The sequence below is a fragment of the Anneissia japonica genome, unplaced genomic scaffold (assembly GCF_011630105.1).
Source record: "Anneissia japonica isolate Jap-2015-1 unplaced genomic scaffold, ASM1163010v1 scaffold199_len4679917_cov187, whole genome shotgun sequence".
In the NCBI taxonomy this organism is placed as follows: Eukaryota; Metazoa; Echinodermata; class Crinoidea; order Comatulida; family Comatulidae; genus Anneissia; species Anneissia japonica.
The window spans coordinates 1,988,545-2,007,486 of NW_022686322.1; the positions used below are offsets into that span (position 1 = coordinate 1,988,545).

At 31.4% G+C, this 18,942-nt stretch overlaps 1 protein-coding gene across 1 annotated transcript in view; it reads right to left on the reverse strand.

The window, feature by feature from the left end:
* Positions 1-18,942, reverse strand: part of LOC117114279 — a 46,883-nt gene that overhangs the window by 2,433 nt on the left and 25,508 nt on the right. Inside the window, exon 4 of the mRNA XM_033257898.1 lies at positions 13,773-13,919. Within this exon, the coding sequence (XP_033113789.1) occupies positions 13,773-13,919 (147 nt within the window). The remainder of the gene's footprint in view (positions 1-13,772; positions 13,920-18,942) is intronic.

Here is an 18,942-nt window from a genome sequence, read left to right on the forward strand (position 1 = left end):
TAAATATATTCAAATTCAAACCAATATAGTCTATGTCTATAACTGTTAAAGTATTTAGTAATTTTGTTTGATTTTATATATTATTTTATATATAATTTTTATATATAATCATATTATATGTCATATGTATACTAATTATATGAATATATAAATATTTGTATTATAATAACATGAAGAGGAAGTTCATTAAAAAAAATGGAGAACTGAAGCATATGATAGAATTATAACCTGACTTTAGAATGAATTACGATTTATTTAACAGAAAATCAAAGACATTTTGCGAGTAAGATATAAAAAAAAAATTATCAGATTTATGGGATGCTTTGAAATGCCAAGCATATCCTATCCTCCATCTGGGAATGACTTTAACAATGCTGTTCTGAATATCAGACATAATCATAGTACCGCTGGAGACAAACATGAACATGATATTTCAGTAAGTAGATTATTACAGAATGGCACTCAAGATTTGTGTAGTCTTACTGAAGGCTACATGCCAGAATACATGCTCAGATTAATTCAATTGTAAACACTATTCATTAAAATGCTACCATACCTAATTCAATTTCTACCAGATGATTAAATTTTAATCACTTTGGTGGAAGCTCAAACAATAGAGGGCAGCATAACTTTTGAAACTGTCAAGTTATTAGAAATAGAGGGTAGCAAACAGAAACAATTATGAGCATCATATCAACTTTGATTTATTCTAATAACAAACTACAGTGCATTTTGTTCCAATGATTTTTTTTTCCTAAAGTGTGTCAGGAAATCCATGAAATGAGAATATCATTCAAATGAATGTAGAAACTAAAACATATATTTCAAATATATATTTTGTTTAACTTTGGTATTTTTAAAATTTATTCTTTATAAATTTCATTTCTTTTCTAGATAGCCACTAAATATACATAAAAATAAATAAATAATTTAAATAAAATTAATTCAAAATAATAATGCAGAAAAAAAGGCTACTTGTACACTCTGCAGGTGGAAAACGGCGCCGCGAACAGCTCTACCAAGAGATGGATACGTGCACCGAATAAGATGACATTATTATTATCTATTATTAGTGAGATCAGTGTTACATCACTACAAATTGTTATCATGTTAAAGGAAAAATGAATAAAATAAATAATAAACAAATAGAAATAAATAAATAAATAAAGATATGATGATGGTGATAATTTTTTGTTAATTATTCAAGATTAAATAATAATTTTAACATGTTAATTGTGATGACATTACTGCACAATGGGTCAGGTATTAGCTGTGGAATTTTGTTAAAAGCAAACTACTCATTTCAAAACTCTTTTGAGCACTTTGAGACTCTGTTAAGTGCTAATCTAAACTACATTACATTATATTATTCAACTTTAGAAATTACAGTAGATACTGTACTATTACTTGAATATCATTTTGATTCAAAGCTTCATTTAGTTTTTCCTTTACATGTGGATATTCTTTGTTTCATAGGCCTATTATGAACTAGCAGTATTAAACTGACAACTTATATATGATGGCTGCTAATACCACACAAAGGGTTAGGTATTAGCCTCAAAGGTGAAACATCTAAATCAGAGGACAGAGAAACATATCGTGAATGGTTACATTTTAACTTAACTGACCTTTTTAAAGTTTTGAAGATATTTGTTTAAATGATATCTACTACAGTAATTCCATAGCATATAATTTGGTAAGCTACTGCTAAATCACGTAATGCAATTAAAGACAAATACAGAATATTTGTTATGCTGTTTGTTGTCCTTAATGTGTCCTTTTTGGGCTGTCTTTTTTTAGTTTCACAAGGGATAACAACCAGAAATTCTTGCAGAGATTAAATCACTTTTAAGCAAAATTCTGTATTTTCAAATTATTTATTTATTAACATTATATATTTATTTTTATTGTTGTTATTCATTGTTGTTATTCATTATTTATTTTAGGTGAAACTTTTAATTATTTTTCCCACTCCATGCTGTAAAGCGCATAGAGGTATTTTACATTATGCACTATATAAATTGACAATTATTATTATTATATTATTATTACTTTCATAAGTGATAAGAACCCTTGGGTGTCGAGGACAGATTAAAGCACTACATGGCAAAATCATTCCAAAAAATTCTCTAGAAAATCACAAGGAAATACTCATCCACATATTCCAAATACAGGTCTCCCTCTAATTTAAGACCACTTTTAGGACTGGGTTTCAATTGTCTTTAGCAGCTTTGGTCTCCTTAATTAGAATAATAAAGATAAAATACTTGTTCATTTGGGACCATAGAAGAATAGTCTTTAATTGGAGGTGGTCTTTAATTGGAGGGGGACCTGTACTCCTGAAAGCTTGTCAGCCATGTCGTAGAGTTATTTCATAAAATTTTCATTCAAATTTCGTAAATGATTATAAACGAAATTACCATTGTTTAAAAATATTGACAAGTATTTGTACTGGGATTTCCTTAAAGCCAAGCAATATCTTGCTCTGCCATTATTGTTGAAGCTGAAATATATAACCAAGTTTAAGTACAAGATTTAGCAGCGCTATTCACATGTAAATAGGAAATGTATATTGGCAATAGACAGAGTAAACCTGATTATACAAGGCATTCAGGGATATAATTATCTCCACATTGGATGTGCATGATTGGAAAGTCAATAATTCCAATCAATTGCAAATTTCAAATGAACATGAAATGTATTTTGGAAATATTTTAACTTTGGAACAGTAAATGTAGGTCAATTTCTAAAAGTAGGTCAGTTAAATGTTCTTTACTACATGGCTATGAAACAAGATATAAAAAATACCCCAATTATTAGCCAAAATATTTAAAATATGGTAGTTCCCGTTATATTTGAGCAATAAGAAATGTGAGAAATACTTTTATGCAGCTTAATACATAATTGAACTGTCAGTCACCAAACTAATAAAGCCATCTCTAGCCTACAGCAATCTTATTCACAAAGAAACAATTTATGAATTAAGATAAATACAAAGCAACAAAAATCAATACCTAAAACTAAAAATTACATCTACTGTAATAATCTGGCATAACAACCAAGCCTGCAATAATCCTTTACTGTCTGTTAAAATAAAACATCCTGAAATTTCCATGCTTGATTGGTTGCCATGCAGTGCTGTACAGTATTTATGGCCGTAAAGCATGACACACAAAAGCGGACACAGCTCGGCTAGACAAGATTGTCTTCTCTGATAATTAGATGGTATGAAAGTTAAAACAAAGGTAAAGAATTATTTAAATACTTCTTCATGTTGGAAGCTTTCATTGTCGTCAGTCGGCATCCATCTCTTTTTTTAAATCTCATTTATTTTGTTTTGTTCTCTTTGGTTTCTCACTTTCTTCCATTCCTTGCCTCCTAGCTTTTTTCTAGTTATCAGTAATGGAGGTGCAGGAGTCCTGGCCGAGACTCAACTGGTGCGGGACAGGGGTACATTTTGACATTTCTGGTCAGCGATGAGGGTGTATTCCCATACTTAAGTTTGGGTGCTAGCTCAGAGTCCTTTCCGTGTTTTTTAAATTCACATCTGTCCATTTGTTTTTGTGCAGAGACCCCATCATATTTTGTGCGGTATAAATACATAACCTTTAACCTTTTGCATGTACATGATCTACAGTAGTTCTCACACGGTGAAAAATATCAAACACAATAGTTATTTTGCTCATTGCATACCTTGTGAGGCAAGATACGCATACTAACAGAATAGTAAAGCGGATACTCAAAATTAAATAAGACAATCTGACTGGTAAATCAGTTGTAAATGTAATACTAAATGATAATAGTAAATACAATATTTAGTCATAAAATTATTACTTACCCCATAGAAATAGTACAGGAAGGAGACAACAATTGGAAATAATAATGTGGATTTGCTTTAGACCTTATCATTCCAGAGAAAGAGCAACCTTCTAACATTTAAATTTTCTATGTAAATTTCAAAATTATTGGGAATTAAGAGAAAAACAATTTTGACATACACACACACACAGACTATGTATGAGTACTGAGCCCTCTAGAGTCTTAAGCTGTTTCATTAGAGTTGGTTATGTTTCCCCTGGAAGTTGACATGCGGTATCTGATACATAATCAAGAATCAATAGAATCTATGTATCGTTCAGAAACAGGCAAGCAGATTGTAAACTAATCAATTTCAAAATATTATATAAACTTGTATGTGTTATATGAGATTATATCATTAGTAGAGCAAACACTATTATATAACACCTATTTTGAATCTTATCATTTGATTGGTTGAATATTATATCACATGGGATTAAACCAATGGATGCATTCCAATAGAAAAAAGTACACTCTGAGGACGATATCACTTTTCCGTTGATTTTGCTGTACAACTTTAGTTAGAGTCGCTGAACCGCACCATTGGTCATGAAAGGGATAACAAAATGTAGGTTGCCAAATTCAATACCTCCAATCAGAGTAGCAAATTAGTCAAACATAACAGATATCACATATATCAGTAGATGTATAAGCTACAGGATAGTAGAATATAATATATTCATGGATGGAGACAGATGGAATGTTCATTCCATTCAGCTCTATACCTCATTGAAAGAAACAATAGAGGGATTCGGCGATGCTTGTTTACAGCCAGTCACGTGACTTAACCTGGGTATACATGAAAAACATTACAGTGCGATAGTATAGGAAAGATAATGTTAAGGTTGAAAAAACAACCACCCACTGTTAAGGTGAGAAATAAATGGCTAGTAAAGGCAGTACAATTGTTCAAAATAGTGTTTATTTACTTATCCTAGCATTCTCCAAGGATTGTATGCTTCGAAATTTAAGTGATCATAAACCTTAACTAGCCCTAACATTGCAGCATAGTTCGTGGGTCGAAGTCCATCATGCATAACTAACCATGCCATAGATGTGCAGGGGCTTAGGCCTAACAATTGTCAAAAGATCTCAATGTTTGCTGCCAGTATCCTTTACAGCATTAGTAAACCATTAAGGCAAACTTTTCAAGTTTAATTTCTAATCAATTTGATATAGTTTACAGCAATAAACAAGATAGCAATCTCAATGTAAAACACCGTTGTGCCAGTCAATTGTTTATATCAAACACTCAAGTTAGGTCATGTGACGCCCATCGCCGAACCCCTCTATTGATATTATTCTCATAAAAATATTCTTTCCATTGCACATAAACAGTGTCATTATTTATATATCTGTAGTATATTGAGGGCAGCATTTGTCACTACACGCTCTCGCCATGTGAGAGCAGCTGAACATGTACAGAACGTACACACAGATCGTGTTGAATAAAGGTGTTGACTATATTGTGTGTAACAGTCGTCCATTGTCTATACTCTAAATAAGAACATTAAAAACAACGATACCATTCTCATCGAAATATTCTTTCAGTAAACAGTATCACTATTTATATATTATTCTCATGAAAATATCCTTTCCATTGCACTCATAAATCCTCATTATTTACTATACTGTACTAAGAAAGTCTCTTTATTATATTCTTAAATTTCATGTTTCATATGTACCCATGATTAACCACATCTTTTCATCCATCATTGGAGTACACTTGCACATCAAGAATATCATAGGGGTGGAAGAAGTAACCGAAGCTGAATTGTATGCTAGATACAAATCTGTACAATACACAGATGTATAGGGAATGACCCCTAGTTTCCAGCTTGCTGATAAAGTCTCCTTATTATTACATCATATTTCTTGAAGTTAAATCCTGGGTGACAAAATGTTGCCACCCAGTAACAGCAAACCACAGGCCTCTAATAACATTGTTACCTCTGCCAAGAAGGTTATGTCTTTCTGTCTGTCTGTAGTGTTAGCAAGATTACATAAAAACTAAGAAATGGTGCATAATAATGTAAGAAAGAGATGATTAACTTTTGGGAAGAAAAGGTTATGGAAGTTCAATTTTTTACCTTTGAGCATAAAAGAAAATAATGGAAAAGCCTATCATACATGGCTTGCATATTGTTAAGTATTCAGGCACAAGGCAGAAAATAAGTCACCCATCATACACGGCATGCGTGTATTGTTCGGTATACACCCACAGGGCGGAGGTACAGTATGCAATTTTTGGACTGACTGCTCTACTTTCTTAATAAGCCACCAAAAATGACGATAATAATTTATTTTCTAACCATCAGAAATTAGAATTGTGTGTTAACGGACTTCTTCCTAAGATCACTATCATTATAAAGTCATTCCTGATGTGTCTGATACATAAGTACCATATCACTTGACATCATTATAATATTCTCATATTTTGACACAATCAGCTACAATGTGATGATATGGGATTACTAATATCAAAACCATCTTTGCATTAAAAAAAAAAAGATTATTGCATTATATTTTTAACAACCATTACTTACTAAATTATTATGATTTAAAGCCTGGTTCTGGACGGGAAAAAAACATTCTGATTTATTGTACAAATGAGTATTCCGAAACACAAAAAGGGTTTTTGACAAAAAACCTGGATTTCCAGATTATTGGATATTTAAAAACTAGGAGTAGAAAAAATTGTGATTACAACCCCCTTTCCGACAGTTTTTGAATACTGGAAAAATCTGTATCTCATTAACTGTTCCCAAGTTTTTCAAAAAACACTTTATTCATGTCTTTAAAAAAATCAGTTGTACTGTACTCTACAACATATCAAAAAAAATTACTGTATATCATTAAGTATTTCATTTTATTATATTTTATTTTATTATATTTCATTACAAATACGCTGTATATGCCATATAAATAAATGAACCAGGAATTACCGAATTCATTCCTTCATCCACAGTATTCTAATGACAGTAAGAACCAGTCTAATTTTCATTTGAGTTGGTTGCCATATATTACAATTCTTGAAATTCTAATTATCATTTATAATAATTAAAATCAAAGGTATTTCTGCACCTCCTCTGAAGCTACGCTACATTCAATTTCGTCGATCGACCAGGGTGACCTATATAAATATGTTCTACTACCTTTGAATGCTATTTTTAGATTATAAACTGGTTTTGGTGGAAAATTAGCACAGTTATATGTTAATCCATTTTCAAATCTCCCTATTATTGTGACGTCAATCCACTGTGTTGGACCTACTTATATGCATGTTACATATAGATACCTGCAGGAGCCATGTGATTGTCCTGTAGTACAGTTTATAGAATTGAATTTATGTGTGTTATATATAAAGTATGATACAGTGTAATAGTCTCCAAGCATTGTATTAATTTTTTTCCTTAACATATTCAACATACCTGTACAACCACAGTCTTCTGTCCACAGGACAGGTTACAGATAGACATTATCCATTATTATTCAAAGCTATGAACAGAATTCATGACGCATGTTATGGCCTACAGTATGTGGGTATAAAGTATAGGAAATGGTAATGTTACATGCCTGTAAAAAACAACCGCCCACTGTTAACATGAGAAATTAATGGCAAGGTATAGCAATACGATTGTTCAAAATAGTGTTTATACTGTATGTGCTAACTGATATTCTAACATTCTTAATGCATTTAGGGTTTGAAACTACCAGAACCAATTCACAACCTCCATACCGAAACTGCAGGAATTGTCACCCACATTTCACCGGCACGATTTGTTTACCCCCAAGTATGTCATGTGACTCCCATCCCATCATGAATTCCATCTATTTCATAGTCTAATGAAAACCCTTCATCAGTTGTGATCATTACTTTTGATGTATAATGCTAAAAATATTTCATAACGCAACTTTTCAAAAAAACCCATGATATGTATAAAAAAAAATGTACGGTTGAAATTAAAGCAGACACATTTGAATATAAAAAAATATAATGATTCCGTTGATTGCTTTTTAATCACCTGACTATAAACACCGTTTCGGAAATGCACAGGGGATTCTGGGACAAGAACTTGCAAATACAATACCAATTCTTTTTCTAATACATTTATGACATCACATTTTAAGAGGATTACTTTTATGGCAAAGGTGACAGGGCCTCTAGTGATTGTATTGAAAAAATATTATTAACTACAATTAATGATGAAATGAGACTAAAAAATTCTGAATAGAAAACAGAAATACAAACATAGTAAGGCTGGCAACAGAAATGGGGAATACAGGAAAGGGGATATTGATTAATGTCAATGAATAATTTTGACATAATTAAAAAGTAGATATACATGAATAAGAATGTTTAGGATAAAAATAACTCTAAATTATATGTTTTTTAAAACAATTATTTACATTACTATTTATATAGTTAAATGAACGAATGTAGATATTAGATATTAACTAATAAACTTTTTGATTTTACAAACTGCTGTACAGTATTTGTAAAGAACTTGTATAATAAACAATGTTGATTTATTATAGGTTAAGCACTGTCTGGGTTGTTGTATGATTGTTGTTATGTTTACTAGGCCTGTGGGAAAACAGTGTTTTAAACAGAAGATGACATTTAATAGTATAACAAATATAAATAATTATGAATAAATTCAAAATAATTATTCACTTAAATTAAAATAATTAAATAGGTAGACAATATTCATGAAGTTGTCAACTTCTAAAAATATACTGATAAATTCTTTAGAAATACTTTCATTGTTTTTAAGAACAGAAACTCACTGAGAAAGAGGAAGGGCAATAAAAAGGTCAGTCAAAGGCAGGACCTTTAAGAACAGAGTTCAATCTTAGAAGAACCCAATAAACTACAGTAGCATTATGTAGGAGCTCTTTCAAATTCCCAACAAGATCATTAAGGAAATGCCCCACAAAATTTTACATGAGATATAATGTGCACAGGATAAGAGAGTCAGTGTTTGGAATTTAATATAATAATAGTCGGCTTATTTTTATAATTAAAAACACAAGACTAAAAATTTTGCAGTAATACTGCCTCAATTAGTGAAATATGCATAGAGTTTATAAGGTTGTGGTTTAAAAAATAGAGTAATTGGAATTTTATCACATTCCTTTTGTAATTGTCGGTGTGTCATATATTATATATTCTGTAAGAAATTGGCTTTTACTAGTAAAATGTGATTGGTATTACAAGTAATGAACCAAGGACCTTAAGAAAGGCATGCACTATATCTAGAAAACCATCGATCTATAGTAACATTAGAATAAATATGCTAACTGCCATGGTAATATCTAAATCATGGCCTAATCATGAAGCATACACTGTTTAGTACACATTAATCACAAAATTAACCATGCAACCAAAATAGATAAACACTTTCATTGAATGGTTTTTAATTATGTAATGGTGCAATTAAACATATACACACAATTCTACAGTTTCCGCTCTGTAAAACTCATTCAAGTCTTGACATTTGAAGTACACTATTTAGTTGTCTTCAGAAGGTTACAAGTGTGTCTGTAAAGACCTCCTTAACTTTCTGTTGCTGGTAAAATCAATTACTTAGGTAAGCTCAGTCGCTGAACTGGTGGTAGCCACAGTGCATGCACCGAACCACGGAGATCTTGTCTAAAATCTTTAATATTTCCTTTACACTTTAACGATACACTGTACATTTTATAATGAATGGTTTTTTTTTAAATTAAATTTGTAGTCTTGATTTTTTTTAAATATATTTTATGTTTTCTTAAAAAATATTGAAATTAAATAATTATTTGTCTGTGTTGCATTAATAAGAACAATAATAAACAAGCATTTTTAAAGTGCTCTACACAATAAAGTCTCAGAGTGCTTGGCTAATTGACAATAACAAAAATAACTTTATAGTTATAAGTAATTTATTATCTTTCACAATCTTTTTCCTCATCAATTAAGAGACCACAATACCATTCCTATATTCTTGTAAATCACTGATTAGTTTTCTTTTTATTCAATTTAAGGATAAAATATAAACAGGAATAACAATAAATTAAAAGAAATAGTCAAGAAGGAAAAACATTTAAAAAAAACTAGCTACCAATACAATGAGAGCATTCCCAAAATTAGTAACTTGTATGTGTTTGATATATTTTTTGAACAGACTTTTTGGAATTTCACACTCTAAATTAGCAAAATTCAGGTTGTTAACTGCTAACTTATTAGAGCAAAAGAATTTGGTCCTGCATTGCAAATAATGTATGTTCTTTGTCACATTACTTGAAAAGTATCGGAAAATAGAGTATGCCAATGGCGCACATAATAAACTCCCTGGGGGCTGTATTACCATTTATTCAATTATATTTCTGAATGCATTAGCCATTTCACTTAATATGATTCTCTGTAATATTATCATAATCATTAAATTAAGCAAGAAGTTGGCTCTTTTTTTTGGGTCAAGTCAAAAGACATTTAACAAAGAATTTGAATCAGACCGGCCAAAATAGAGGATTATGAAAAGCAACCTGCCACCAATTGGCACTGCCACTGCTTGGAGGTGGGTTGGCACAAACTTTTCTGGGAAGGTGTGCATTCCCTCTCCCATACCCATGCTTCCCTTATACCATGGAATAAAATTATTGTCAGAGCTTTGCAATAGTAGTGTGTGTAGTTTGGAATTATGCATCAAGTTAAAACTGCTAATACAAAATCCATACTGTGGAGACTGGGTGTGCTGTAGTTTTTATAGGCAAAAAGGGACTAGTTAAAGTAGCACATTTCAGGCAATTTGTTGCCATTATGCAGAGCTAGGGGGAAAACGTGGATAAAGTGTCACAGCAATAAATGTTACTTTATTGCTGGAGAATGTTCAAACACAATTTTAGCTTCAATGTCGAGGGACTAAAGGCCGTTTAGCTTGTGAACAAGTTTTGATATCAAAGAATGATCAATATTGTAATGAAATATTAGATTATAGTCACGTAGGAAGATTAATATATTCGCTTAATTGGCATAATAAGCAATGGATTATATCCTAAGGGCTTGGGTCAGAAAGAGAAAAAAAAGATGGATAGGAACAAAGTCATTTGAGGCAATAGAAGTGGAGAGTCCAGAACAGAGGGGAGTGAGGATTAGGTGAAGAAAGATATTTATCTTTGTTGAGTGATGATCTAGATAATGCTTAAATAATGTTTTAATTCCTTTTTATCTTTTTTACCTATATCTTAATAACAAAACATCAACTGCATATAAATGTTCTTTTTATGCGAGTCAAGTGAAAATAATGAATAATAAAAATATAACAAATAATATGAGACACGACCCATTGTCTATATTAGAACACTTCTCATTGGGTAACAAAGTCGTAATTTCTCCTTTTTGTCAAAAAAGTGTCTATAGTGGTAAATTATGGTTTAGGTTTTTTTTAATAAAGTTTTAAAAATTTCTATGTATGTGGAAAATGTAGTTGATTACCAAAGGTTACAATTTTTATTTTGAAGACTGCATGGTCTAGGAAGTGTACATTTTTTTATGGGGCAAGTTTCCAAGGGCGGGTTTTAGGGGCAAGTTGACTACCAAAGAGTGTTGCCAAAGTGCAAGCCAGCGTGTTATTTGATCACAAGTGCGAGACATCACAAGTGTGAGCCAGTGAGCCAGGACGTCACGACAATACATACGAGACGTAACAACTAGTTGTGCAAGGTATCGGCTGAGATTTGTGGAGTACAATTCAAAAAACAACTATAGGTCTAATAATGAATTATTGTGATGTTAAATAGACAATGTTAGCTATCAAGAAGCGACGTTTTTCATTGGGACCTTCATCCCTTCAAGGCTAGGCCTATACCATTCTAGCTTGTCTAGGCCTAGAGTAGGATAAGGCTAGCGCGACATGCGGACATTGGTACGTGTAGGTTAGTTTACAAAAGAAGGAAACTCCGCTTTTCAGTCGTCTTAGGCCCTTGATTTTTGACAAACAATGACCTTTCAGAGGTCAAATTGCTGTCAAGAATATGAATTGGCTGCTTCGCAGCAATTAAATAATAATACTGTAATAGTGTATTAATGTTATGTTATACATACAGTAGTGTAGATTATCTGATGGTATTACAAAATGAACTAATAATACAGGTTAATTTTCCAACTGAAAATCTCTACAAGATTTCTGTGTAATGAGTATTTCCATAAAATATACTGTTTAAAGGAATTAACATAATGTTGTATAAGGAGATAATGACTAGCCATTAATGATGACAACTGCCTCTCTCATCATCTCATCAACCATATGTATAACAGTTCTATATTTTGACTATTGCAATTTGCTCCTGTGAACTTTGAAAGCAAGAGATATACATATAGGGGATCGAAGGATGAATGGAAATGAATGTGTAAGTTTTGATGGCATTACCATGATGATGTTTAAATCATAAAATTTATGGCAACATGGCAACACATGGACAGAACAAATCAACCCTGACTAAGTATACATTCTACTTCAGATTATTGGCTACAGTATAATCATTTCTATATTTAAAAATAACAGGCCCTTTATTTTATTATGAGCAAGTAATAATTCTTATGCTGTTTTTTTTTTTTTTATATTCTTAATTATTTGTATTGAGAAAAATACCCTGTGATATGTATTCTCTTTATTGTTAGATAAGAGTATGCTAATATCATTATCCCCCTGAAGATAAACTGGAAATGGGTATCATCACATACAGTATAAACAGTATGTCAAGAAAGCTCATTAAATCAGATCTTCTAGGAGTAGCTTTCTTCCAACTCGAGATCCCTTTAAATCTTATATAGTTATTATTAATATCACGTTAAAGTGAAAGTAAAGAGAATACAGTGGATAAAATCTTTGGAAAGTCCAATAAGAGATGAATGGCGAATGGATTTGGGCAAGTCAAATGCACTGGCCAAGGCTGTCAATGAGTTACCCACGTATCAACCTACTGTAACCTGTCAACCAGTTGCCTACGTACTGACCTGAACTGTCAAACCGCAGCCCACGCATAAATTCAATAAGCAGCACTGCAGTTAACACATACTAACTTGACGTTATCTAATCTGTGCGTTCAGAATCAATTTTCTTATGTTATAACCAAAGAAATTTAAATATTTTAAACATTTTTAATAAATAACTTTAAATTATTCTGTAAATTTCAAATTTTTTCCTTAAGTTTGCAATAAAGTAATTTTCAAGTGTGGATGCAGAGATGTCTGAAAGGGTGGGGTGGGGTGAGGGCGAAGTAGGGTGTCTGGAAGCATGCCCCACGATATGTTTGTTTTCCAGACACCTGGAAATAACCTTGGAGGCGTTTTGGGCGATCGATAATTTCTTTTTCTTTCTTTTTTTTTTAATTATTTTCCAAAAGGATTTTGTATCTGGGAAGTACAGTACATGTTCACAAAAAATCTGTCCTTCAAATGGAGTAATGTTAAGATTTAAAAGTTTATTGTAAAATGTGTCTTAATATCTCATAAATTTTTCAAATAAAAATAAAGATTGCAAATAGGAAAATAATAATATTATAATGGTCAACTTATAGAGTGCATATTGTGGAGACCTCTCTGCACTTAACATAACGTGAAAGTACAGTAATATCAGATAACCCTACATGCATTCTCCACTATCACGAGTTCTGCACAAAATACACAGTTCATGTCTGTACAAAAATTCACTCACAGAATGTAAAAAAAAAAAAGAATTTTGTCTATTTTCTTCTTGCACCATCATGTAATTATTATAAGTACGAAAAAATCAACTTGGCAAGGTATGATAAATCAATCCAATGCTTGGAAATCTCATCAGCGAAATTAGAGACACGATATATGTGAATATGGTTTTAATGTCAGGATATACTTATCATAGGCTTTAAATTAATATATTTACTGTACTTACCGATTTACCGCTATTTCTCTGCAACTCTTTAGCTTTCTCCTCAAGCCGTTTAGCAATAGACGCCAGTTCTGTGTTTCGTTTCTTTAACTTAACTACTTTCTCCTCTAATGGTTTGTGTAATGTCTCCATTTTCTCATTCTTGATAGTCTGAAATATATTTTTTATATTAAATTCATTAAGTCATAATATATGTTGCAAGCCATGAAGACCCTAAAACACATTACTGTCTCTAATTTTGATAGATCAAGTTGAGTTATGTTTTACTATACATAACACCATCCTACTAGCCCATTTCCTAAAAATTATCTCCATTCCCTAAGCTTCTTATAAAAAGAGACTTAGTTTAGAAAAGCGTCATTCTATCTTATAATTGGCGAGTTACTTGCAGTTGAATGTAAAAGAGATAAGGAGAAAAAAAAGACAAATAATTCTGAAAGCTTTTGAGAAATGTTGGTGCAAAGGAGAATAAGGAAAATTCAGCTTGGCATAAAGAATGATATGTTAGAAAGAAGAAGGGACAGAAAAAAATGAGAAGAAAAGTTGATGAGTGTCCACTTAATAAAGGTTCAACTGCAATTCACTTAGCTGGACTGAGAAAACATGTAGGTCTACTGTTAGGTTACTACTGTATATACCAAGTACATGAAATAGCTAAATTAAATAAATAATGCAGAAAATGCATACAAAAATTTACAAAAAAATATTTACTTTGCACATTTCATTTATTTATTCAATTGAAAAAATAAAATATAAATGGTACAATACAACACAGTGGTGGATCCAGGAATTCAAAAAAAGGGGGGGGGGACTGGGGAGGTACTTTCACAGATGAAGGATCTACCACTTCAGTCCCACCATGGCTGGGGTGGAGGTAAGGAAATTTATGATTATGGCACCTCTAGATGGCCAGAAATTGCACTCTCAGACTTAAAATTTGAATTTTATTTATATCTCCATTTTTAAAAAAGATTTGAATATAATTGGGGGGGGGGGAGAGGGGCAGGCCGCCTGGGCCGCCCTTGAATCCGCCACTGCAACAGGAAGACAAAGGTCACAATTTATCACAATTTTATGAAAACCGAGCACTATATATTTTTACCGTAGCAAACTTTTTCAGTATTTTCAACTCAATTTATTCTCAGTGTTTTCATGGATATCTTATTCAGCTATTTTAATATAAACATTTTTCTCTTTTAATATTAATATTTTACCGTACCAATTATGGAAAGCGATTTATGAATTTTTATGTAGCAATTACAAATTTTATCAGTAAACTCAATGCATACTAAAAATATTCATTCTTACATACAATTCCAAGTTTATATTCTACAAACTTTAACATGTCCACTGCATATACTGTCCCCTTTACTCTGCACTACATAACAAAAAATCACTATTATAGCTAGATTTAGCACCAAAATAAAAATATTTGGCTACATAAATGTACGCATATCTCTCTTTGCCAATGTAAATCATCATGGTAACTAGAGGAAGAATTTTAATTCATCTGACATTTGACCTTTTAATACGTACATTCATAGCTTTTGACATCTGTTACCGACATGTTGCTCTTTTTTGTCACAATATGGACTCCAAACGAAAATATCATTTTGTATACAGGTAATCACAGAAGATAATTAATTAATTTATATGTACATTAAATGAATCCTAACCAAATTTCATACTCAAATTCATTTAACTATCCATTTTATAGAGTTATATTTGTTTATACAGTTAATACTATAAAAATATAAGTCCACAGATCTCTCTGTGGTTTTATTGATCCTGTATCATATTTAGTTGCCAGTCTGATAAGCCATGGATCATATACAAGCTAAACACTGTATGTTAAAACTGGCACTACAATAAGCATGAAAGGTAAAAAAAAGCTAAAATGTCATTTTATTTAGTGCTACACTCATTTATGAAATGTAGTGTTATGTAGGGCATAAAGTGGTCATAGCATCATTATCACTATCCTAATGCTTTCTCTCTCTCTCATTAACAAATACTTTAACACTGTAACAAGATAACACTAAATTATGCTAATGCTGTACCTGGTTCAAACGGTATAAAATGTTACAAGCCCTAAATTCTAGAAAAATATACCAACATCCACATATTATCATCCTCGTCAACATGATCATCATTAAACAACACAACGATTGTTATAATACAGTAATTATCACCACCAGCACTGTAAATTACCATTTTAGACTGGCCATCATCATCATTATTCACCACCACAAACAAAATCATTATCATCACCAACATTAGGCGAGATTTTTTTTTATACTTTGTTTAGTGAACCCACCGCCTGCCAATAATGATGATTTCAAATAAAAATAAATTTTATTTTTGTCCAATTAGCGCGCTCACTGCCATGAAAAAATGGACATTTCAGAAATATAAAAGTTTTTCTTTATTTTTATTACACTATTATCATGATCATTAACATCATCACCACTAATATCATTATTATTATCACCACCACCATCATCATCATCACCATCACTACTATCGCCAAACACCATCATAAACAAGATCATCATCCTCATCAATGTTCATCATCATCATTACCTCCATCATCATCACCTTCATAGTAATTATATATATTTTACAACAGAATTTTGTTCACCAAAAAGGTGTTTCTAATGAGGCTGTGCTAATATAATAAAACAAATTGAATTTTTCTGAGTAGGCTTTTTTCTGGTTTGGTCTAGAATATTCCACAGAGAAACACAGTGATGCAAAACTCTTTCCTCTGGCTTCAAGTATAGATTATTTGTCTATTATCTAGTGTAAAATTTTCTTTCTTAAACTCGACACACACTGTGCCCCATGATAGTCGGCTAACGCATTTCTATGGAAAACAAAATGTCACCAAACAAAAGAACCCACATTTTTGTCCACCTATAACTAACCCCACCCTATATCATGAATCAACAATTTGTTTAAATTGACAAATTAAATCAATTTTAGATGATAAATTTGATTGAGATAAACAGACCTACCTGCACTTTTCTTCTATTAATACTAATTTTAGTTCAAAAATTGATTACTCATCATAGTAACCATTATACCTGTAGCATCACACTATTGTTCTCAAAACAATTTGCCTTTCATTGAAACCACATGGTTTTCATTGTAAACAACAATAGTTAACAAGACAGCATTGATATTATATTTAATCCGTTTAGCCAACCACACAAGTTAAGCTAGATTTCCACTAGACACGATACGACACGACAATGACATATCATCGCGTAGTTTGTATTCTTCAACACTGTGCCATCTGTGTTGTGTCGTTGTCGTGTCGTAATCATGGCTAGTGTAAATGTAGCTTTAATATGTCAGCCAGTAAACATTAAGTATTATAAAATACTTGATAACACATATATTCACTATTGTTAGCATCTATTTTTTTTTTTTTTTTTTACAGTTTACCTCATAATGATGATGAAGGGTGATAAAAAACAGTTTTAAGGACTTTCAAGTGGCAAATGGATAAATATAATAACAGTGCTCAAATCTGTCTCTTATACACATCTAGATGTGTATAAGAGACANNNGGCAAGTCAAGTCATACAGTAGTTTCATATTTATTCAGTCCCATATAATGATAACAATTATTCTATAATAATATAACATCGTGAATTCTACCAAATTGAACTTTTCTATCCCAGCCTTTAGGGCATTGGATTCATAGAATAGACGAATAGCACATGTATTATTGTGCACATTGTCAGCTAATATCAAAGATAACTACTCAACCATATCTAATTACAAATATCATGTCATTTTAACTTACGACTATTAAATTCTTGCCATTTTTTTTGTTTTATTATCCATATGTAGGACTAATATTTCTATGAATAATGGGAAAACATTTTTTGGTTTGAATCAATAATATAATTTATAAACCCAGTTAAATAAAATGAGTTTCTAAGGTGATTATGTGTGCTCTAAAAAATAAATCTTGTTTTTCCTACCATTCATCAATTTGACAATTCAAACAGCCTTTGGATGCCCTTTATAAAGTCTCCGGAAGTCTAACAACAGGTACATAGAAAATGTCTTTATAGAAGCCAAGGGAAATCAAATAAAAACAATGTACAATATATCTTACTTTTTATTTGAAACAGTATACCTTTTATTTCTTTAGACCTGTTAATTGTCTTTTTTGTTTCACCAAATGTGTTATTTTGTGTCTGGAGTATATTCTATCATTACATCACAAAAAAGATTAATGATTTCATTATTGTGTCCATAAAACAAAAGAGAATTCATGTTGGAACTTTTATATTTCCTTTAATATATAACACAGACAGAAATATTAAATTTAGACCAGACAGATGATTATATTTTGCCATGCTATATAAATACCTGTACTGTATGTACAGTATAACCGAATCAATGTTATTGGATTCCATAAGTCAAAATTAATTAAAGGTGTATGTGTAAATTTTAAAATAAACTTTACAACATGCACCAGCATTATCTGCCATCAGAATCTTAGTGTAGAGTAAAGTAAAAACATATAAACAAATATAAATACAGGAATAATTAGTCGCAAATAAGAACATGTTGATATAAATCAAAGCCCTTCAACGAAAAGTTCTTTTTTTAATTATATGAAGAAAGTGTCTTTCGAGCCTGCAACCCCTTGCAATAATAGTGAGTATCAACTACTGGAATATGTAAACCTATAGGTATAAGGCACAGATCCAATCCCCAAGCACTTGCTCTCATACAACTTAAAATTTGCTCTAGTGAAGCTATGGTTAAGCTGTGAAAGCTTATAGGTCGCAACTTGGAAATCATAATAAAAAATATTAAAATGAGGTAGCTGCTAGCACTGCAAACACAATATATACAAACACATGAACAATAATAACAATAGGTGCAAATAGGAACATCATGTTATAATATTAATAAGGCCAAAAAAAAAAAAATACTTGGTTAGCATCCGGGCCCAAAAAAATTTCTCAGTAGGTAGGCGATTTTTGGTTTGTTCTTTTTTTTGTTTTTGTTTTTGATCAGACAATACAAACAACAAAGAATTTGATTTCAAACTGTAGTCAATTACTTTAATTGCAAATACTGTACACGACGGATCAGAACTGTGTGGGTGGATACTGTATAACAAATGAAAAATTTAACTTTTAAT